Source organism: Bombus bifarius, unplaced genomic scaffold (genome assembly GCF_011952205.1).
Source record: "Bombus bifarius isolate JDL3187 unplaced genomic scaffold, Bbif_JDL3187 scf7180000007974, whole genome shotgun sequence".
NCBI classification, from domain to species: domain Eukaryota; kingdom Metazoa; phylum Arthropoda; class Insecta; order Hymenoptera; family Apidae; genus Bombus; species Bombus bifarius.
Genome location: NW_022884360.1, coordinates 2,897,191 through 2,920,527, shown reverse-complemented (window position 1 = coordinate 2,920,527; position 23,337 = coordinate 2,897,191). Strand labels below are relative to the sequence as shown.

Below are 23,337 nucleotides of genomic sequence, written 5' to 3'. Positions count from 1 at the left end.
TATATAATAGATTTAATCGATTGTACGTATTTCTATTAACGACTGAGAGTATATATATATGTATATGTATTCATCTATATATATTATATATTAAAGGTTAATACGAGAGATTATTATGAATCATTGTTAATGTTAAGGGATATTCGATGTTTTAAAATATTAACGAACGAGAATTAGCACGAGCTACGAAAAGCGAATATTTCGATTTTATGGATTGTATCGTCGATTTGATATTTAATTGAGATAAAATAAAATAAAAAGGAAGAAACTAATCAATTTACGAAGAAACGATATTATAGGCGAATATAATTCGTTGTACTTGAAAAATATATAATTATATACGCAGACGTTAAAAATATACTGTTGTATAGTTGTACGGGGGTCCATGTTTAAAGAGATTATCGAACAGAAGAAAGTTTGTTTTCATTGTTATTACTGGAAATAGAAGAGAAATATTAGCAGGGAAAAGAAGAAATCTTGAAAAGGAAGAAGAGTCTTTACAGATAGAGGTGATTATTTATTTAGTATAAAATATCTAATATTTTATACGATGGTAACTTATTTATTGCATTATTTTATTCTTCGTTATAGATTTGATCGTGTAATAGTGTTCTTTAAATTATTTTATTATTCGCATCTCGGGAATGCCATTTTCCCGATTCTTTTTTACAATAATTTTTAATGAAAATCAATCGAATAATCGAGGCATCGTAATTCTTTTAATAAAAGGTGTTTCCTTCTGATTCAACGTATCTTTTTGTTAATCCTATTTTTGTTAAAACAAAGCGATAAATTTATAATTGTCGTTGCCTTAATTGCAAACTTGTAAATATGTTAAACGAATACAAAATCAATATGTGAAATTTTTATACACATTCGTAATCGATAATCATGAAGAACAATTATACATATATTGAAATTTTATTACCACGAACGATAATTACGAGCAATTAATAAAATACGTATCGCGAAAATTCCTATTCTATTATTAACATTGAAATATTCCGTTGTCATAAGCTTGGATTTCTCGTCATTAAAAATTCACTCCCCCGTTTAAGAACGTAATCACAAAACGTATGCCGAGATGTGAAACTTGAAACATGATGGAATTGTGTCCACGTTAAAAGTTTACCCTGCCTCGTCATACGACAACCATCTAATCATTTAATCACTTTGCGTCAGTCTGAGCTTTAGAATACCTTCACGTGGGGGAGAATGCTGCACTGAATTGCGAGGCCAAGGCGACACCAAAATGAATTTGGAAGTGGAACTTATCGCTGGGGTGATTAGGGGTGGACCACCCCCTAAAAATTTGCCCGCGCCGAGGCTCATTAAAATCTTCATCGCTGGAGAACGGAATGGTCTTATCTGCTAATCACATTCTTTTATCGATATTCTCACTTGCTTATGTCTGTTCCCTCTTAAATGACACGTTTTTCTTTCAATACAGTTACTTACGTTTTAATATCGCCACACATCGCTGTCTTTGTATTTGTTGCTTTACACAATTTTTGCCCTAGCTCAAACGTTTAATTGTACGATCAGAGATTTGTATTTGACGAATAATTTGAAGGAGAGCAAAGAATAGGGTGAAATTTAGAATAGATTTTCTTGAAAAAGTAGAATTCGTTTTCTTTAATCGTACGATCAGAGATTCGTATTTGACAAATAATTTGAAGGAGAGCAAAGAATCGGGTGAAAAGGTTCTGTTGAGAAAGCAGCAGCGGAAAAATGTGTCATTTGAAAGGTACGTTTATTTGTAACGCGTGTATCCTCGTCGTTAATTCATCAGGCACCAATATCTCAAAGATAAATTATATTTATATATTTATAAATAATGATTCTTCTCTTTTAAAATTCCCATTTATTTGCTTAACACAGAAGTGAAACGTTTTTAATTCATAGAATTTGTTAATGGGTTTTTAAACGAGGAAAGAAGAAGAGAAAAACGTTCGCAGCAACTCTGGTCGAGTTTAATTAACAATTTCGATCACGTTTCTAACAATCTTTTTTAAATGGTTAATGTAGCTGCAAACAGTAAACGAGAAAGGTGGAAACAAGGGAATATGATTATTTCAGATTCTTTCTTTCCAATATTGTATTAAACGAGAGAAAAGAAGCTAAATAGGAAAAGAAAAATGTTTGTTGGAAATATCTTTGGTGTCTGATGGGTTAAACCAATACGAAACGCTTCGTTTGTTAATTTATGAAATAAATCGTGCAATATACGTTGGCGTGCATATTTATTTCTGTGAATCGATGTGACCAATTAATTATTTTCTCAGTTCGTGTGTTCGTCTTGTGATATGCTTGTGTAGCTGTCGATTTTTCTTCACAATTATTTATCGAACCTGTCTGTCGAAAGGGGCTACGTAAACCTTGGCAAGATAATAAAATACAAATTTTCAAAATGATATATTTTCATTCGAAATATCTAAGAGTAAATCTATCTAAACGTCCTGTGACTTTTTACATCGAATTTCATCTAACAATAAAACTTAGAAATAAATTTAGTACTTTCATTATCATTTATTTATCGAGTTTATTTTGTTCCATTTATTAAATTTTATTTATTAACTTATCGTTATTATTGTGTGATTAAGGCGATTGACGAATTTAATATTTAATTCTTATGAAGATATAAAAATATGCAACTCATAGGTATACGTAGCCCACATCAATTTGCTTGCGTTTTAGACGACGAATGCGTTTCTCTGTGTACACATACACGTTATTTCCTTTCGATGTCTGTATACTTGTCACGAATGTTGAATGTATTATATACATATACGTACATGTATATACACTGGTGTGCAAAAGTACTTGGATAAACAAATTCATAACGCTCTTCTGTTGAAAAATCCGGAATCAAAGAAATTGCATTTCATTCTTTTAGTTAAGCACATGTTTTATAAAAGCAAACATAACACTGTTGTATTTAATAAATACTATTTGTTATTACATGTGTATGTGTTATTACATGTGCACAATATGTAAGGGTGCCCTCAGACAATTAATAATATTGTCAATGTTTCAAGGTTCTCACATCATTGTATGATATTGACGGTACTGTATTAACAATACATATTGATCCTTTTAGTTGAGAGTGTTCAAATATTGACAATATACAGAGTGTTCACGGTATTAGTTCCCAGCGTTTTTCTTGTAAACGATAGGTATGAGGGGAAAGTGAAACCGAGCTGAGAAGAGAGGTGAAACCGAGGAAAGATAAACGCTCGAAAGTGAACTACACACACGCGGTAATATCTTTTTCTCAAGTGCAAGAACGCACGTGTATCTCGCAGTTGCACTGGTCTTTTATAAATGGGAACTTTCCTCTTATTTTGCATACGTGGAATCCTCTCGTCGTTCTACGAGAACAAGTGTCAGGGTAACGTGATTAACGGGTCACTGATTAACGTGAAAGATATTTTATATATACATATAATGCAATACAATGAAATACAATGCAATATAATGAAATTGTACAATACAGTGTACAATATAATGAAATTATACGATACAATATAAAATATAATGAAATTAGTAGTAGAATATTATGAAATACAAGGAAAGACATAACGCAATAGTACATTTTGTGTTTATGTACAATATATTGAACTTATACAATACAATATACAATATAATGAAATTAGTAGTAGAATATTATGAAATACAAGGAAAGACATAACGCAATAATGCATTTTGTATTTATGTACAATATAATGAAATTATACAACACAATATACAATATAATGAAATTAGTAGTAGAATATTATGAAATACAAGAAAAGACATAACGCAATAATGCATTTTGTATTTATATACAATATAATGAAATTATACAACACAATATACAATGTAATGAAATTATACAATACAATATACAATATAATGAAATTATACCATACAATATACAATGTAATGAAATTGTACAATACAATATACAGTATAATGAAATTATACGATACAATATACAATATGATGAAATTAGTAGTAGAATATTATGAAATACAAGGAAAGACATAACGCAATAGTGCATTTTGTACTTATGTACAATATAATGAAATTGTACAATACAATGTACAGTTTAATGAAATTATACGATACAATATACAATATAATGAAATTAGTAGTAAAATATTATGAAATACAAGGAAAGACATAACGCAATAGTGCATTTTGTATTTATGTACAATATAATGAAATTGTACAATACAATATACAGTATAATGAAATTATACGATACAATATACAATATGATGAAATTAGTAATAGAATATTATGAAATACAAGGAAAGACATAACGCAATAGTGCATTTTGTATTTATGTACAATATAATGAAATTGTACAATACAATATACAGTATAATGAAATTATACGATACAATATACAATATGATGAAATTAGTAGTAGAATATTATGAAATACAAGGAAAGACATAACGCAATAGTGCATTTTGTACTTATGTACAATATAATGAAATTATGCAATACAATATACAATATAATGAAATTATACGATACAATATACAATGTAATGAAATTGTACAATACAATATACAATATAATGAAATTATACGGTACAATATAAAATATAATGAAATTAGTAGTAGAATATTATGAAATACAAGGAAAGACATAACGCAATAGTGCATTTTGTATTTATGTACAATATAATGAAATTATACAATATAATATACAGTATAATGAAATTATACGATACAATATACAATATGATGAAATTAGTAGTAGAATATTATGAAATACAGGGAAAGACATAACGCAATAATGCATTTTGTATTTATGTACAATATAATGAAATTATACAACACAATATACAATGTAATGAAATTATACAATACAATATACAATATAATGAAATTATACGATACAATATACAATATAATGAAATTATACGATACAATATACAATATAATGAAATTATACGATACAATATACAATGTAATGAAATTAGTAGTAAAATATTATGAAATACAAGGAAAGACATAACGCAATAGTGCATTTTGTATTTATGTACAATATAATGAAATTGTACAATACAATATACAGTATAATGAAATTATACGATACGATATACAATATGATGAAATTAGTAATAGAATATTATGAAATACAAGGAAAGACATAACGCAATAGTGCATTTTGTATTTATGTACAATATAATGAAATTGTACAATACAATATACAGTATAATGAAATTATACGATACAATATACAATATGATGAAATTAGTAGTAGAATATTATGAAATACAAGGAAAGACATAACGCAATAGTGCATTTTGTACTTATGTACAATATAATGAAATTGTACAATACAATGTACAATATAATGAAATTATACGATACAATATAAAATATAATGAAATTAATAGTAGAATATTATGAAATACAAGGAAAGACATAACGCAATAGTACATTTTGTGTTTATGTACTATATAATGAACTTATACAATACAATATACAATATAATGAAATTAGTAGTAGAATATTATGAAATACAAGGAAAGACATAACGCAATAGTGCATTTTGTATTTATGTACAATATAATGAAATTGTACAATACAATATACAATATAATGAAATTAGTAGTAGAATATTATGAAATACAAGGAAAGATATAACGCAATAATGCATTTTGTATTTATGTACAATATAATGAAATTATACAACACAATATACAATGTAATGAAATTATACGATACAATATAAAATATAATGAAATTAGTAGTAGAATATTATGAAATACAAGGAAAGACATAACGCAATAGTGCATTTTGTATTTATGTACAATATAATGAAATTGTACAATACAATATACAATATAATGAAATTAGTAGTAGAATATTATGAAATACAAGGAAAGACATAACGCAATAGTGCATTTTGTATTTATGTACAATATAATGAAATTATACAACACAATATACAATGTAATGAAATTATACAATACAATATATAATATAATGAAATTAGTAGTAGAATATTATGAAATACAAGGAAAGACATAACGCAATAATGCATTTTGTATTTATGTACAATATAATGAAATAATACAACACAATATACAATGTAGTGAAATTATACAATACAATATACAATATAATGAAATTATACGATACAATATACAATATAATGAAATTATACAATACAATATACAATGTAATGAAATTGTACAATACAATATACAATATAATGAAATTATACGATACAATATACAATATAATGAAATTAGTAGTAAAATATTATGAAATACAAGGAAAGACATAACGCAATAGTGCATTTTGTATTTATGTACAATATAATGAAATTGTACAATACAATATACAATATAATGAAATTATACGATACAATATAAAATATAATGAAATTAATAGTAGAATATTATGAAATACAAGGAAAGACATAACGCAATAGTACATTTTGTGTTTATGTACTATATAATGAACTTATACAATACAATATACAATATAATGAAATTAGTAGTAGAATATTATGAAATACAAGGAAAGATATAACGCAATAGTGCATTTTGTATTTATGTACAATATAATGAAATTGTACAATACAATATACAGTATAATGAAATTATACGATACAATATACAATATGATGAAATTAGTAGTAGAATATTATGAAATACAGGGAAAGACATAAGGCAATAGCGCATTTTGTATTTATGTTTTCTTTGTCTTGCGTATGATAAATTCTATCAAATTATAGTTGAAATATCTTTTAAACTAACCAGCTATCGACCATGATTACCCTGAGAATTTCTTTCGTAGAACAATCAGATAGTTCAATGTATGTGAAAAAAGAAGAAAATTTCCATTTGAAAAATTTGCTTATTTCCTGCAATTTGCTTTTATTCGAACTAGTAGCGTGACATGATCTATCCTTTATATCGATAGTCTGACGGCTCTTTAACATGCCAAAATGAAGTGTTGGAGAGTAAATGATGGAAAACTTTTGCACCACACTGTATATTCTGCTCGCATGAACCGGTGAAGGCAACGAGGGGAAATTAATAAACTTTGTTAATCGCTGAATAAACCAGTTTGTCGATCCGTTCACTTGTTTGTCTGTTTGTAAAATTGTCCATTTTTCCCTGCCAGTGCTTTCATTCGATGTTCCCACCTACTTTATTATCGTTTTATTTTATCGCACTCTTCCTTAGCTCTATTACATGGGTTGAGCTACGAAAACTATTCTGTGCAAAGCTGTTTCAATAAACGTGGATCTGCGAGATGCTTCTTTAAAGAGTTATCGCCGGAGAATTCCCGGTTTTTCAGGATCGTTGAGCTTTTACGTGCGGAGAAAATGAAAGAATGATGTCCAGGAGTACAAAGACCATAAAGAAAAAATTCTGTTCTCTACCAGTGAAGAAATAAATCTCGAAGATATTCTCTTTGCTTTTCGTAAAAATTGGCTTCTTCCATTTAACAAAGAAATTAAATTTATTGCACAGGGATAAAAGAATCGCAGGGATAAAGTCTCGCAGATATTTTATAATTGATTTTTATATTAATTTACTTAGCTGCACTTTTTATGATCTTCGCCACTAGACGAACGAATAAGGTCATCTTCAGAATTAAAAATCGAATTTTCTATTTGGGGAGAATCGAAAGCTTTATCAAATTGTTCCAAGTTAGATTATACCAGCATATGCTTCTTATCGATGTTTCTGCTTCGATATCTGTTGCACATTCTTTTTTTCCTTTTTGGGTCACGCCGTTATAACGCTTTTTCTTTGTTTCTAATATTTCCAGAATTTATCGAAGAAAGGAAGCAATTATTGGAACTTGTCGGGCCTGAACTGCAATCGATTTACGACGACATGGGAATCGAGGTACGAGAAACAGTGGAATTTCCTTCATGAATTTTCCTTTGTAGCTCGTTAAACTCGAAAATTTAACTCAGTCAACGTTCCTTTGTAGCTTTTACTACTTTTTCCCAGGTAATAGTTTAGAGCTGTTTTATTCAAAATTCACTTAAAATCAGCGTTGATTTGATCTAAAGTAAATCGTAACGAAACATATTATTTTCTGGAAAAATCCGCGAAGGTTTCAAATAATACAAATTTTGTATTTTACTACGTTAAAGATATTTCATTCTGAAATACTGTTTATTATAATAGAATAATAATAATAATATTTATTTATTTATTTGTACATCCGATTTCATCTTTCACGCGGCTGATTCCTTTCCTCAGTACACATTTTCTTATTTTAGGGATAGTTATTCCTCAGCTTTACAGTATACGTAAAATTAGTATACAGATAATGATAATATAATATGCTTGTATATGTCAATATAGTATAAAGTAGTATAATAATATTCAATTGTCCTTGTGGATGTCGCTGGATATTTATTTCTTAAAGGGGTGTCCTGAATTACAATGTTCCAAAACTGCGTTTCTTGCGATTTTTTTTAAAAGGGAAAGAAAGAAATGAAGTTATTGAATTTTGAGGTATGGTTTTATATATATTTAACGAATACAAAAACATTTTTTTTGAAGTAAAAAAGAAAATTATAGCAGATTTTTAAGTCTATTTCATGGGCTGCAGTCTTCAATCGACGGGAAAGATCCAGCTCGTAATTTTTGACTGAATCAAAAGACCAAAAAAGGATTAAATTATTATATATTTTTCTTCTGGGTGAACTAAACAACGGTAGAAAAAAATGCGAAATTAAAAATTTTGGCGGGTTTAAAGAAAATGTGTTAAAAAAAAAAAATAAACTTTAGGGTGCTATAACAATTATTTAAATAAACTTTTTTCTGCCTTTGTTTGGTTCACCCAGAAGAAAAATATACAATAATTTAATCCTTTTTTGGCCTTTCGTTTCAGTCGAAAATTACGAGCTGGATCTTTCACGCCGATTGAAAACTGCAGCCCATGAAACAGACTTAGAAATCTGCTATAATTTCTTTTTTTACTTTAAAAAAAATTTTTTGGAAATCGTTAAATATATATAAAACCATACCTCGAAATTCAATAACTTCGTTTCTTTCTTTCCCTCCTAAAAAAAAAAATCACAAAGAAACGCTGTTTTAGAACATTCCAATTCAAGACACCCCCTTAATGTCGTTACTATGAAATTCTTAATAAAGTTAATTAAAGTCTTCGCTCATCTTTAATTTATTTTCTGTTCTTTATTTGCATGTTCGAACGACTGGTTAAAAAATCGAAACACTATAGGTCCTGCTGGTGGATATGCAATACGCAACGAATGTGAATCCCGATAGAAATCCATATTTAGCTGAACACTTTTTCGACGAAATACACGCCGCTTATCAACACTCGAGGGGTTGTTTCTTATTGGTAAGCTTTTGTCAACGATAATTTCCAAAGAAAAAATTTCTTCGTTTCCTGCAGAAATTTTATTTGAGACAGAGAAAGGAAGAGTTATTATTTTTTTTTCTTCTTCTTTTCTACGAATTTCATTCCATCTAAGTAACATTTTCGCATTGCAATCGATACCTTTTTGAACGAAATTATAATTAAATGAAATACCTCGCTTTCGTTTGAAGCTACTAATCGGTGACGAGTACAACGTAGGATGGGTGCCAACGAAGCTCGCTTGCGGAACGTACGATGTTCTTTCCAGTCACTGCGACAATATGCAAGAGTACTACGAGCGCGACAGCAATGATTGCTACGTTCTAAAGGCTGGCAGGCAAGTAGTTACCTTTTACTATGCCGTTGCATTGAAGCGGAATGCGCGGTTGGCGAAGGCGTGAGCGAGGACAATAAAAAAAGGAAAGCTGCTCTTATTACTCCGAGTTGACCCACAATTTCCGCTCTCTTCGTTCGCTTTCTTCTTTTCTTCTCCTTTTCCCCCTATTTCCTTATTTCTCGCGTTATGAGCTAATAAAATGAGCTAATAAATAGTAAGTTTCGTTGGATATGATTTTACTTGCAGAACATTCGACTATGCCCGAGTGATAACAGAGAACAGAGAATAACAGAGGTAACAGTTTTAGAATCAAAGGGAAGATTCTGATATTGGTAGAAGCGATCTAACAGATGGAGGCGAAGCTCGATGAATCCAAGTTCCTATCGCGCAAATCTGAAATCCTCTTTCACGTGTCAACAAACCTTCGTCAACTCTATTCTGCGTGAAAGTTAGTCCGATAACTTCGTTTCGACTCCGACTGCCTCGTACCGATCGCGATTCCACTACCTTTACGATAACGTAGCTGATACTATAGTTGAGAAAGTTAGGAACGTCAGAGTTCAGGAACCATATATATTAGGTCATCGCATAAGTTCGTGCCGTTTTTCGAGCGGTTATATATGTTAAGATCGTTTACATACCTTTCGGTTTCATGGACAAATGTAATCCCCCTCTCGTTGTACAACTTCTTGCCATTTTTCTGGTAGGGCCATTATTCCGTCTCGATAAAAGTTCTCTTGTTTTTCTTGAAAATAATTTTCTAAGCTATTTTTCAGAATGTCGATATTTTCAAATTTTTTACCTACTAAAAAGTGTTGTAATGCTCTGAACAGGTGGTAATCGGATGGGGCAATGTCTGGGGAATATGGGCGATGTGGTAAAATTTCCCAATTAAATTCAGACAATTTTTTTCTAACGCTTTTCGCGACATGCGGTCTAGCGTTGTCGTGATGGAAGATAACGTTGTTCCTATTCGCTAAACCTGGTCGTTTTTCAGCTAGCGCTTCCCTTAATTTTTCTAACTGAGTGCAATATTTGTCTGAACTAATGGTATCACTTGGTGATTTTTCGACAAGATCCCGAATTTTATGTTCGTCTGTCTGAGGAGGACGCCCGGAGCGTTCCTCGTCTTCTAAACAGAAATTCCCAGCTCTAAAACGTCGCAACCGCTTCCTACAGGTGCCAGATGAAAGCGCATTTTCTCCATAAACAGCACGTATGTTTTTCGTGGCAATTGTTACAGAACTTCCTTTCCGAAATTCATATAACACGAGACGTCGAAAATGGATACGCACTTCACTCATGATTTTTTACCGTTAGAAGTCACTGTGTTCGCTATATTACGATCTTATAGCCACGAAAATCTGCTCTAGCCTGTTCTCGATCAGCTAAGCTCAAGTGCATTGGTCCCTTATCGCCGTATGTTTATAAATCGTCACATGAAACGTATACATAAAAGTCGGCACGAACTTATGGGATGACCTAATAGATTCGAGAATTTCATTTTTAGTCGAACAGTTTGATGAAAATTCAGCGACCCCTTGAATCTGATGCTTAGCCTATGTTTATTATTTTATAATATTTATGGAATCACTTGACAAATATAATACAATCGCCATTACGCGATTTTTACAAAGGTTTCGCCTTTTCCTTTTTATTTTCACCCTAACTAATTCTTTTTGCCAAGCTCGCTTCGTACTTTCCCTTTTAATAGGCTTCTCGTTTGCCTTTTGTCGGCTCAGTTTTCGCATCCGCCCGAGATTTCCCTGTCACCTTCAACTCACTTTTTCATCCGTTCCAATTTTCATCCCTCCCTTTCTTTCTTTCCTCTTTTTCCCCCCCAGTCGTTCCCTTCTCCGCTTTTCTAAAGCTTCCACAATTACTTTTGTCTCGGCTGTTCTTTCACTGAATTCCTGCCGCTTTCTACTGGAAATAATACGCTCGTACCATTAGCTTCAACCGGCGATTCCATCGAACAAACGAATAATTTTGATAGAGAAGGGTACAGAAGTTCACGCTGGTACTTTGCCCCGCGTAGCTCCGCGATATCCTTCGCCAAGTTTCGGCAAATTTTATCTGAAACGCAGATAGAAGATAGAAATGTGAAATAGCAATGTGAAAAATAATGGAAAATTGAATATAGTAGATATTTGATATTAAAATATTGGAATATCGTCTACGTTGGAAACAATGAATTAACAGATTAGGAACAGCGGAAGACGACTGGCAGAATTCGGAACCGACCATAAGGCTGGCATTGAAGAAGGCTGCTGAAGCTGCAATTTCGCAGCAATGTGATGACGAAGAAATTAAGAATATATTGAAGAGCACCGCGGAGAGACAGCTGGAGTACGCTTTGAGTAAGCTACCGATAACGATATTTTCAAAACATTAACATATATTTGTTCGATCGCTCCGGTCTGCATTGAATTAGGATCACATACTTCCCATTGTATTGGAGATTTTAATGTGATTTTATTTTACGTGTACAAGCGAGTCCAAATTTTTCATTGAAATTCAGTTTATTAAAAAAAAAAAAAAAAAAAAGAAAGAAAAGAAGAAGAATACCACAAGATCAAAATGTTCATCGTTGCTTCCTATACACCTAGGTATTAGGCGAGTGTTGAATTCCATCAGAGGGAAATGTTGTATGCTGTAACCCAGGCTCGGTCGTCAGGACATTGACAAAGGAGAATGTTCTGTGAAATTGCCGAGCGACAACGTTACGACACACATCCTAACGAATGTTGCTTCGGATGTCCCGTAGCACCAGCTTATTCACTGGATAAAATGACTCGATGATTGGACCTTGCCCGGAGACAGCACTTGTCCGTGATGGAATGCTTCACTTGCCTGATGGATGGCTTGAAGTTATAGAAAGCAGCCATCGCACAACTTGCTGTATTTTTCTCAAATAAAACTTGAGTTTCATTGGGAAATTTGGATTACCCGTTTGCACATCTGGTAAATAAATGAATGAAAATTTTAATTTGTTTCAATAAAGATGGTTTGACGCGAGATATTCTACTAAAACACCCACCTGCTGTTAACATAATTCGCCAGAAAATACATCTCTGCCACGGGATTCCTTTTCCATCCTCTGTCACCCTAAAACAATTGTTTCCAGAGCTGGACGAAACAGGCGATGGTGTAATAGCCGTGACACGTTCGTGGAAAGGCAAGAAGGCTGCCAGAGCAGTGTGTTCGTTGACGTCCTTGGTGAACAGTCGTCTCCCACCTGACAATATAATCAACGTTGAAGTGGATCAAAAACAAGGTGGCATTAATCCTGACAATAGGTCGCACAAGGGCTACCTGGCTCATCTTTGTCGCCTTGTGACGAATCGCGTGCAGAATTTGGTGAACGCCTCCATCGAGGCGGACCCGGAAATTAAAAGCAAGAAGAAGATGGTGCAGGAGATCTACGCGGAGAGTTTGATGCATTTGGCGCTTCTCAGGCAAATTACGCCTTGCGAGGATAACGAGAACGTGGAGAAGATCAAGGAGTTTTTGATAGCTGGTGAGATTAATGATAACGATTTTGACGTTTAATTATGAACAATGGTTCGTACGCATGTCGATTGGCTTTGATTTAATTTTGATATCATAGTTTGGTGAATTCGCTGAAACGAAATTCAAATGTAATTCATTACCAGCGAATTAAGTTTTAATTTATTCCGCTATACCTGCGCAAGCCTTTTAAAGCGACAGAACTTTTTAACGCTGAACGTAACGGCAGAGATTTTAACTGAAACGTTTAATTCGTCGTCTGGATGCCTCCGCTATCCGGAGACATAATCCTTTGAACGTTTGAGAATATTAAAGGCAGAGGCACGTGCACGATTCCTCGCCAGAACACTTTGATGTCTGTTTATTAAAGCAACAGCTCCCCTAATACACTTTTCTGCCTATTAATTTCTATCTTACAAGGCAGTTTGCTTTGAACAGATTTCTGAATTACAGTAAAAAAAGTACAAAAGCAAGAGGATCGTATTTTATGTAGCTTGGCAAGTTGCTTGAATGAGAAAATTAATAGTCGAAAGGATGATCATTCTATAAGCGAAATCGTTTTAGCAAAAGTGCATCTATTTACCTTTGACAAGCTATTTTTTTATATTTAACAGGTAAATCGCAGAAACACGGTCCGATATTGATAAAGGGTAGCAAGTATTCTGGAAAGTCATCGTTATTGTCGCGAATCTATGCGGATGCCTCTTCCTGGTTGGATTGCACCACGTTCAAAGTGGTTCGACTCTGTGCTTCCACTCCTCGATCAGCGTACAGTCTCGAGCTACTTCGAGTGCTCTGTCAACATGTAGGTTTTCTTTCTGGTTTATTGGATGGGAATCTTCCTAAAGACGCCTCGTTTGATCCGCTTTACCTGAACAATTGGCTGGGCCAAATTCTGAGGCGCATCGAAGAGCAACCGATGATGGAGCAACTGGTGATTCTTCTCGACGATCTTCATCGATTGCATCCTCTTGACTGCGATATCGTCGCTGCTCTGTCTTGGTTGCCATTGAATCTTCCACCAGGTAACGTGTAATTGCCATTGCTAGAATTTCTAAGCGATGGTCATCACAGTTTCAAATCTATCGTTATATAACGATAATACGTACAGTATACGATATATATGTCGGGTTATCATTAGGATTTAAGGCGCGTAACGATTCTTCGTTTGAATTAGCCATTGTTTTACGAAACAGGGAATATATTTACGCGAATAAACAAGATTTTACAAAATATTATGAATAATGAGTTTAATAAATGATAAGTTTAACTATTAATTAGATTAAAGAATAATAAGTTTAACGAACAATAAGAGGAACGAATAATATGTCTTACGAATAATAAATTTAACGAATAATGAGATTAACGATCGATAGGTTTTACGAATAATGAATTTAATTAACGCTATTAACAATGTTCCGGGGTTCAAACGAATCCACGGTCAACGGGATAACTCTTTACTATGCGTAGAATAATTTTAAACACAAAAATACGATTGCTGAGACACTCGGTAAATTGCTCGATGTATCACTTTCCAAGGCGATCACACGAACGAATATCCGATGAAAATCTTTTTCGCTATACGACTGCATTTGTTTGTTATATGCTCGCTGGAAGCATCGAGAAGGTTCCAATCGCCGTTGCTAAGCAGTTTCTGCCAAGAGTTTGTTGTATACTCTTTGGAAGCATCGAGAAAGATCCAAACGCCGTTGCTAGGCAGTTTCTGTCTGGAGATTGATTCCTAATACAACGTGTGTCCCATTATATCGACATCTCCAAAGTACAATTCTATGTGATTTCTAGGGAGAACGATACAACCGATCCACACCTTCGTCAGGCAAAACGTTTATCCCGTGACCGTGGCTACGTTCGGCGACCAGTTGTCACCTCGAACCCACTTTCGCTTTCACAAATATCGAACAATTACAAATGACAATTGCTTAATTACAGTTATGATAAAATCTAGGCTAAAGCATTAGAAGGCTTCCTCAAAATTGCAAAGGGTAGGCTCCGGTTTTCCTTTCATCTCCGACATATAAATAAACAAGAAAGCAAACAACAAACATTGCAAAGTATAAAACGAAACGTACTTTGTTCATCCCCTTTAGGAGTGCACTTAATCGTGACTACGGCTCTTCCACCGGAAGTGCTGCGTCTCACCCCAATACAAAAAGAAAGACTACGCAGCAATGAGATTTTAATCGAACTGCAAGATTCGGGTACGGATTTCCACGAGACAGAGAACGTTTTCGACACGTTGGAGAAGTTGATAGGTGAAAACGCGGCTAACAGAATCGGTGCCATTTTGGCTTCCACGGAGTATGGTTTGTCCGAAACGGAGATTCTTGAGGTGATCATGCCAACCGGAGGCGACGGGCCGCTATTTCTAAACGAAGGGCAGTTCAATTTTGGCAGCTGGTGCTTGGTGAGGAGAACCTTCAACGAATATCTCAAGGTAAGTCTGGTTTAAATTTCTGGCAGAAAATTTAGGAAAGAAATCCTTTCCAAAAAGTTAAACGTCTCGACTCGATAATCTTCGAAGATCTTGTTCTTATTTCGAAATTGGCAGAAGAATTCACAAATCCATCATTCGCTATTCACAGGTTCGCGTAATGGGCGGAAGGCTGCTTTTCTCCTGGCGTTATCCGATTCGCGACTTAGCCCGAAAAAGGTACTTCCCCAATCAGGAAACATTGAAAAGCTACCACGGCGAGTTGGCAAATCTCTTCTTCTCCGAAGATTTCGAAGACAAGGATGACAAATCATCCCCCGAAGAGGAAACTCCGAAGAAAGAGACGCCTTTCCAGAGCAGACCGAGGTCGCAAGACACAGCGTACAATATGAGACACGTGGAAGAGGCTTGGTTACATTTATTGAGAGCCGGCGACGTAGAAAAGTTAAAGAAATTGGCAGTCTGCGCGTTCGATTTCCTCTTAGCAAGCGTGCAAATGATTTCTGTTAGTTATTTGAGGTGTGTTCTCGAGCATTCGAGGAAGTATCTGCTGGAGAGAGATTTGGAATTGGTTTATTATACAGTGAGAAAGTCCAGTGACATTTTGACGAGAGATCCTCTTCAACTTGGCGCGCAGCTGATCTGTTGGCTTAGACCTGTGGCTGAAGATGGCGGAGATTTGGTGAGAAATAGCTGACAGTATAATTATGTACTTGAAGCAAAATATTCTAATTCGAAATGGCAATAACACTAATTACTGCAAGATTGTTTGATCATAAACAGAAGAAAATTGTGTGATTGAAGGTGAGCAGAATGGTTACGGCAGCGATGGCATGGTGCGATGGTTATACAGCGCCATTATTGGTGCCATTAAATGGCTGGCTCCAACCGCCTCTACCTCTTCAAATTCGTACTTTGTCTTGTCCGCAAGGTGTGAAACTCGTCGAAGCTGCTCCTTCGGGACAGCACGTTATCATTATCCCTTTCCAGGGAGACGCTCAATTATGGCACGTGATGTCTGGGCAATTGGTTCATACTTTTAAAGGTAACTATTTAATTGCTGGTAGCTCACGAAAATATTCGAATTCTTAGCAGAGAATATTTTTCTAAATATATTGTATGCGTTATAGGAAACTTTTTGAGATTATTCCTTTGAAATGAAAATGAATGAAATTATTCCTCTTCCTTCAAAGAAAATGGCAAACAATTTACATTGTAACGTTAATTCGAGCCCTTTGCAAGAGAATAAATTTGTTTCTTTTAAGAAGATTAGCATAGCCTCTAAAGCTTAAAAGTTCTCGCGAGGGAAAAGGAGAAGCAACGATGAAAACTCGTCACTTTATATTCAGTTTGGTAATTTGCTGTGAAAAAGCCTTGTTACGCCACGAGGGTTACCACAGGCTGTATTTTCTAACCGTCGCTCGCGGTCCTACAACGTCGCAGACGGATCGTCGCGGCTGCCCGGCAAACAAACATTGTAGTGGCAAGCGCATGGTTTATTAAGCAGGACGACCTCCAGAAACGTCGACTCGTGGCCGTTATTTTACCTTGCGTAAAAGAATGTGGCGTGATCCGAACGTAGTGGAGGTCGCCTTCCAGAAAAAACGAAAATAATCGAAGGGAATTCAGTTCCTTCTGACGAGTCAAAAATGACACTTTGACAAATCTGACGAGCAAACGAATTTATCTAGATATATCGCAAAGTCGAGTCAAATTTCTGTAACATCTTCATCATATTATTGTAAAATATATTGTTCTATGTTAACCTGTTTGTTACGACCGTTCGCGGAGAGACGCGGTCGCGAGGAAAACGCGTCAGCGAGAGGCGTAAATTCTCGCTACGATTCGGTGAATCGACGCCGCGAAGTAGTCGTTCCCCTGTTTCGGTTAGGATAACAGAGGTGGTTGAATGAATATGACACAGTAGAGTAAGTTATATTTCACCGTTTATTCCAACAACTTATAACGAAGGCAGTTACGCTGTTACGTATGTACGAGATGAATGAGTGACTGATCTGCGGGTGTGTATACCCGGTGGAAGGATGTTGACCGTTCGAAGGATGTAAAATCAGTACTGTCTTGGGAGACGATGCTGTCTCGGAGGAAAGCTAAGGATGGGTGTGTTTGGCGCACGGGACCATCGAATTTGTTGGTGACGATGGTTTGAAGGACCTTTACTAGGAAATCTATGAGATTTATGGAAGGTACTTGAGACTGTTGAGGGTACGCAGTGAGTATCCGAAGACATCTGGTTGCCATCTTGCCCGCGGTGTGTGGCCTCGGCTAAGTAGAGTGTTACGCGACGTAACACTGTTAATACAGTGTTACATTCATTAAACCACCTCTGTTATCCTAACCGACACAGGGGAACGACTATTTCGCGGCGTCGATTAACATAATCGTAGCGAGAATTTACGCCTCTCGCTGACGCGTTCTTCTAGCGACCGCGTCTCTCCGCGAATGGTCCTAACAAGTCTCCTTTGTACGTTGTCCCTGAATCTGTATTTCACGAGCATTTAAATAGCAGCGTCGCTTTAATTTGCAATTGAAAATAGGTCAGCTTTTGTGAGAATATAGTTGAAAATAATCCAGCTAACGTATATGATACTTTAAGTGCCATTTTAAGCACGCGATATTGCTATGGTATTTTCGCTTTTTCACAAAACGACGAACATGGAATTTAATACAAGTCTCTGATATATTGATCATGCGAAATAATTATTCTCGTTTCAATATGCGGTATCAGCCCACCAAAGTCAAATATCAAACAAACAGATTTTTATGTTCAACTTGATATTTTATGAGAAATATTTTTCATTTCAGGGCACTCAAATCCAATTTCATGTTTAGCCGTGACACAGCATTCGCAATATCTACTGACAGGCTCTGAAGACACTTCGATTATAGTATGGGATATGAAAGAGCTGACCTTGAAGTTAAGAATCCAAGAACACATTGCCCCAGTTCTGTGCTTGACGTCCGCGCTCAAGAATTCAGTGATTGTCAGGTTCATAGTTTTATCGTGTAGTAATAATAAGATATCAAAAACGCTTTCTTCCATAATCTTGATTAAAAAAGGTAACCGGAAAAATGGGAAAAGATTTCAATCTTCTCCGAGTACTTCTTATTTGTATTAATTATAGATTGTTCTATAAGTTATTTCGTTTCGTATTTATCAACTAACGCTAAACCTTCCGCTTTCCATTAGCGGTGGCGAAGACTCGAGAATAATCGTCACCAGTCTCCTAACCGGCGATGTTCTCATCAAAGTGGACCACCACAGAGGGCCAGTAAAATCCATTCGCGTCGATTCTGCGGGAGAAATTCTGGTTTCCGGTTCTTCCGACTGTACCGTCTGCTTATGGTGTCTAGAAAGATTCACATTGTTAAAAAGCATCGTTTTACCATCCGCCGTGACTGTGCTCGACGTATCGGCCGATTCGGTGTTCCTATTGGCAGCCTGCGAAGATCAGAAATTATATTTGAGATCTTTGGCCACGGGAACTGAGGTCCACACGTTGAGAGGTCATCAAGGTGAAGTGAAAAGTATCTGCTTGGCGAAAGATTGCAGAAGAGCCATTGCTGGAGGAGCGAAGGGAAAGGTTTCCGTTTTCGATATGCACAGTGGACGATTGACGAGAACGTTGCTGGCGAATCCTTCGGCGGATGTTACCGCCGTCAAGGTAAATTATAGATTTTGTATTTATGACTTTATATTAATAAAAAAAGGTAGAATGGAAAATGAGTAAACATTTATTGAAATTGGAATTAATCGTCGTAGCAAATTACCTTTTCTATTTGCATGTTAAATTACAAGTAGTGAAAGATCAAAATTAATCTTTCATATATAATATAATTTTTCAATTCAACTTTTTGCGAAAAGGTGACGGAGAAGGACGACTTCCTGATAACAGCTTCCGGAGATCGAGTGGCTTACTGGAGTTTCCGTGGCGAGGAGATACACGCTAAACCCGCGAAATTCGTGAAGGAGGTATCGTTGCACCCACACACTGCTCCCATATCTTGTTTGGATATATCCAGGGACGGAGCAATGGCAGTTACCGGTGGAGTCGATTCTCTCGTAAATCTGTGGCAATTGAATACTCACGAATTGCTTTCCACTTTCGAAGGACATATCGCTAGCGTCACCTGCATTGCATTCTCAGCTTCTGGTTTATTTGTTGCTTCTGGTAGGTCTGTAGATAAAATACAGTAGAGCCTCCCATACGTATACGTATATGGCAGATATAACAAAAATTTCATTTATTTACCTTGTTTGTATGCTTTTTTCGCAATACTAGTTTTGCAAATACTACCATAATTTTGTATTGCCTTTAATACCGAAGAAACCCATTTCTTTTTTCAATCAAAATACAGTAAAGTACAATAGTTCAATAACCAAGTAACAAAGCATGAAATTGATACAATACAGTAACAGGAAATTAAATTGGAAACAGGTTCTGAGGACAAAACAGTTCGTGTATGGGGTCTGACCTTAGGTTTACTGGTATCGACATTTAGACACCAGGCACCTGTTACTGCAGTCACATCTATGTTTGACGGCCGAAGAATAGTGAGTTCTGATAGAGCTGGTACAATCCGAGTTTGGGCAGCTGATACCGGCACCCTAATCCAATCAGTATGTGGGCCTGGTCGCTGTTTCACTGTTTCTTCCGATATGAGGTATGATACAGTGGCTGTAATTAATAAATTGAGATACTGTTTGTTCGACCAATCGTGGGAAGACGTAGTCGCTAAGAGAGACGTCAACGGGAGTCGTAAATTCTCGTTACGATTATAACAATCGACACCACGACTCGATCGATCCGCTGATTTCCGTTGAGATAATAGGGGTGATTGAGTTTGTATAACACTGTGATTCACAGAATTATAAATTATATATTTCCAACACTTAGATTACACTGATGAGCATTTACGCTCGTATTTACATCAAATAACTTGACAACTATTTGGTAACTCTCTCTCTCTCTCTCTCTCTCTCTCACTAGCAGCTCTAACACTCGACAACACTCGCAACTCAATTCTAATGACTCTATGCTCCGACGTCTCGATCAACTCTGACCCTCGCCAATGCATTCCTGCTCGATCCTGCACACACACACACACACACACACACACACACACACACACACACACACACACACACACACACTTTTAGGCTCACATACTCTGGCCTCTCGACTGCCACTCCTTGAAATATGAAACCGTACTTCTGTTTTGACGCTGCTTATCTTTTCTCGCGTCACTGTTACTAGGCGCTCTTGGATGTAAACAAACCACAAAAAGACGGCGTACACGGTGTTTTCTAATTTCAGCCGATCTCCAATCAAAACTATTCTACGATATTACAATATGTATGTTAGAGCAGGGCTCTTATAATTGGATTTAATGTATTAGTGGACGTAGCACTATAAGATATTTAGGTGAGGAAATGTATGCTCGACAATACCGAGACCGACTCTCGCGTTATGCTTAGACTGCCCCGATAGGCGTTAGAGTTAGACTTAGTAGTTGACTTTTCCAACGATGTAGAAGAAGTGAAGTTGAGTGACGATGCTGTGTCGGAGGAAAGCTAGTGATGGGTGTGTCTAGCGCACGGGATCATCGGATTTGTTCACGCCATTTTAGGTCAGGAAGCGAGGGCAGTATACATTGCCTCGGATTGGACAAACGAAGGTTGATGGACTAAGAAGGGTCTTAACCCTGCCCTCGAAAACTAACTTTATCGTGTCAAGCCGTAGTAAACAATAGTCTTTGGAAACTGATTTAGAAAAGACATTTGTTGGGTCTGAAGGACCTTAGCAGGCAAGTGACTCGGGTTTATGACAGGTGCTTAAGGCTATTGAGGGTACACCGTACGGAAGAGACGGACATCTGGTGTCCGTCTGGCCCGCGGTGTGTGACCTGGGCCAGGCAGAGAGTCGCCCGGCGTAGCAGATACTTTAGTGAAATTTACTTTCTTGTATTAATTCTTAATATTTCTCGAGTCTTTTATAATACCAATATAGTCGCCTTGTTTCAATTTTTCCTACAATGATCGTTATTTGAATAATTTATTAACAATAATAATTATAATTATAATAAATTAGCAATTGCGATGTTTTTAGATTTAATTGTCTTCCTCCTTTCTAAATTTCAGATACGCGGTATGCGGAACAGGAGACAATCAATTAAGAATAGTAAGTTTAGGTGTTGGTCCTGAAGAAAAGTACCAAGTGTCGCATTCTCAAGAAATTACTTGTCTAGTAGTTACTCCAGATTCTCAGTCACTGATTACGGGCTCGAGAGACATGAGTTTGAAGGTTTGGCAGCTCGCTGGCGGCAAATTATCTCAGGTTTATACATGTTATAATAATAACTTTAAATTCCTATATTTAATTTAGAAAAATCTTTAGAAATGAAGAAAGTACAACAGATTTTCATTCAGGTCCTCGTTGGTCACACGGATCACGTCACCTGCGTCGCAGTTTCTGTGCTCGACAAATCCATCGTAGTTTCTGGTTCCAAGGATGCGAACCTGATCGTCTGGGATATAAATACTGGCAGCGATCTGCATACCTTAAAAGGCCATTTAGGTTATGTAACCTGCGTAAAATTGTCGTGTGATGGAACTCTAGCAGCGTCTGGAAGCGAAGACAAGAGTTTGATCATTTGGGACACGAAGAAGGGCTGTTCACTGAGCAGCATAATGTTACACGTCCCTGTGTTAGGTGTTGAGGTTGCCACGGATATGTCGAGGCTCGCGTTGCATTTACTCGAACACAAATGCATGCCTATTCTATGTTTGCATAATACTCCAGCGCAGTATGTGAAATTACCGGATTACGTAGCACCTTGGTGCGATACCAGAGATTTGAGACCACCTGGACGGAAGAGACCCAATAAGAGATTATTGAAGAAAGAAGTGTCATTGGATAGCGACACGTGGCATAGGAAATATGGCCATCTCACTTCAGGTATTGCTGACGATGATTACAGTGCATTATATTCAAAATTAAACTATTATATAATTCCAGGAGTTTTAACGTCATCGATAGAGGATGGATTACAACGACGATTCAGCGTAAGCGCTTCCATGGACGAGATCAGCAAAGTTGGATTAACGAGTAGTCCATCCGGTTTAGGACCGGAACAGGCTGCACTCGCCCAGTCTCAACACTTTGATCAACTCGAAGCACTTTGGAATAAACAGTCGCCACCTGCTAGACCTCGTGCTCATGGTAGGACTTTGTCGAAGCAAAGTTCTTTGCAAGCTACGCGAATATCAGATTCTGAGGAAGAAGGTGAGTTTAAGAGAATTATTTAATTTAATTAAGAAAAGCCATTTATTTATTTATGATTATTCGCGCCAGCAAAACTTTTTGCTGCACCGAGGACAGAGATAATAAAATGTCATTAGAAACTGAAATTGAAATGTTATTTTTTCCCCAGGTGTACCAGACTAAAGCGATACTTTGTTAGAAACTAAACGGACTAAATCCTAGTCGTCGTACTTTCTTCTTTTTTCCACTGTCTTTCTAAGTAACAGAGAAGAAAAATAGTAAGTAGGAAAAAAAAACACGAAAGGAAAACGTCTCTAAGGTAAAGCTCTAAATTACAAATTTCTCGTGTCTGACGCAATAAACATAAATATATATATATATATATATATA

At 35.7% G+C, this 23,337-nt stretch overlaps 1 protein-coding gene across 1 annotated transcript; it reads left to right on the top strand.

Moving 5' to 3' along the window:
• The first annotated feature begins 358 nt into the window (after positions 1–358).
• Positions 359–23,337, top strand: LOC117216922 (NACHT domain- and WD repeat-containing protein 1). Its single transcript, XM_033464096.1, has 19 exons — positions 359–509; positions 1,183–1,361; positions 7,794–7,873; positions 9,225–9,347; positions 9,557–9,702; positions 11,905–12,062; positions 12,830–13,222; positions 13,827–14,237; positions 15,321–15,667; positions 15,816–16,346; positions 16,469–16,709; positions 18,488–18,671; positions 18,873–19,347; positions 19,548–19,854; positions 20,122–20,347; positions 21,825–22,020; positions 22,113–22,641; positions 22,702–22,968; positions 23,117–23,337. Exons 2-19 carry the CDS (start codon positions 1,253–1,255, stop codon positions 23,128–23,130), a joined length of 4,737 nt encoding a protein of 1,578 aa, XP_033319987.1. The 5' UTR covers positions 359–509; positions 1,183–1,252; the 3' UTR covers positions 23,131–23,337.

Coding starts and splice junctions, on each gene's coding strand:
- LOC117216922 (XM_033464096.1), top strand. CDS start 1,253: ATGAATTTGGAAGTGGAACTTATCGCTGGGGTGATTAGGGGTGGACCA. Junction 9,348..9,556: donor CGAGGGGTTGTTTCTTATTG/GTAAGCTTTTGT, acceptor TTTCGTTTGAAG/CTACTAATCGGTGACGAGTA. Junction 22,021..22,112: donor CTGGCGGCAAATTATCTCAG/GTTTATACATGT, acceptor ATTTTCATTCAG/GTCCTCGTTGGTCACACGGA.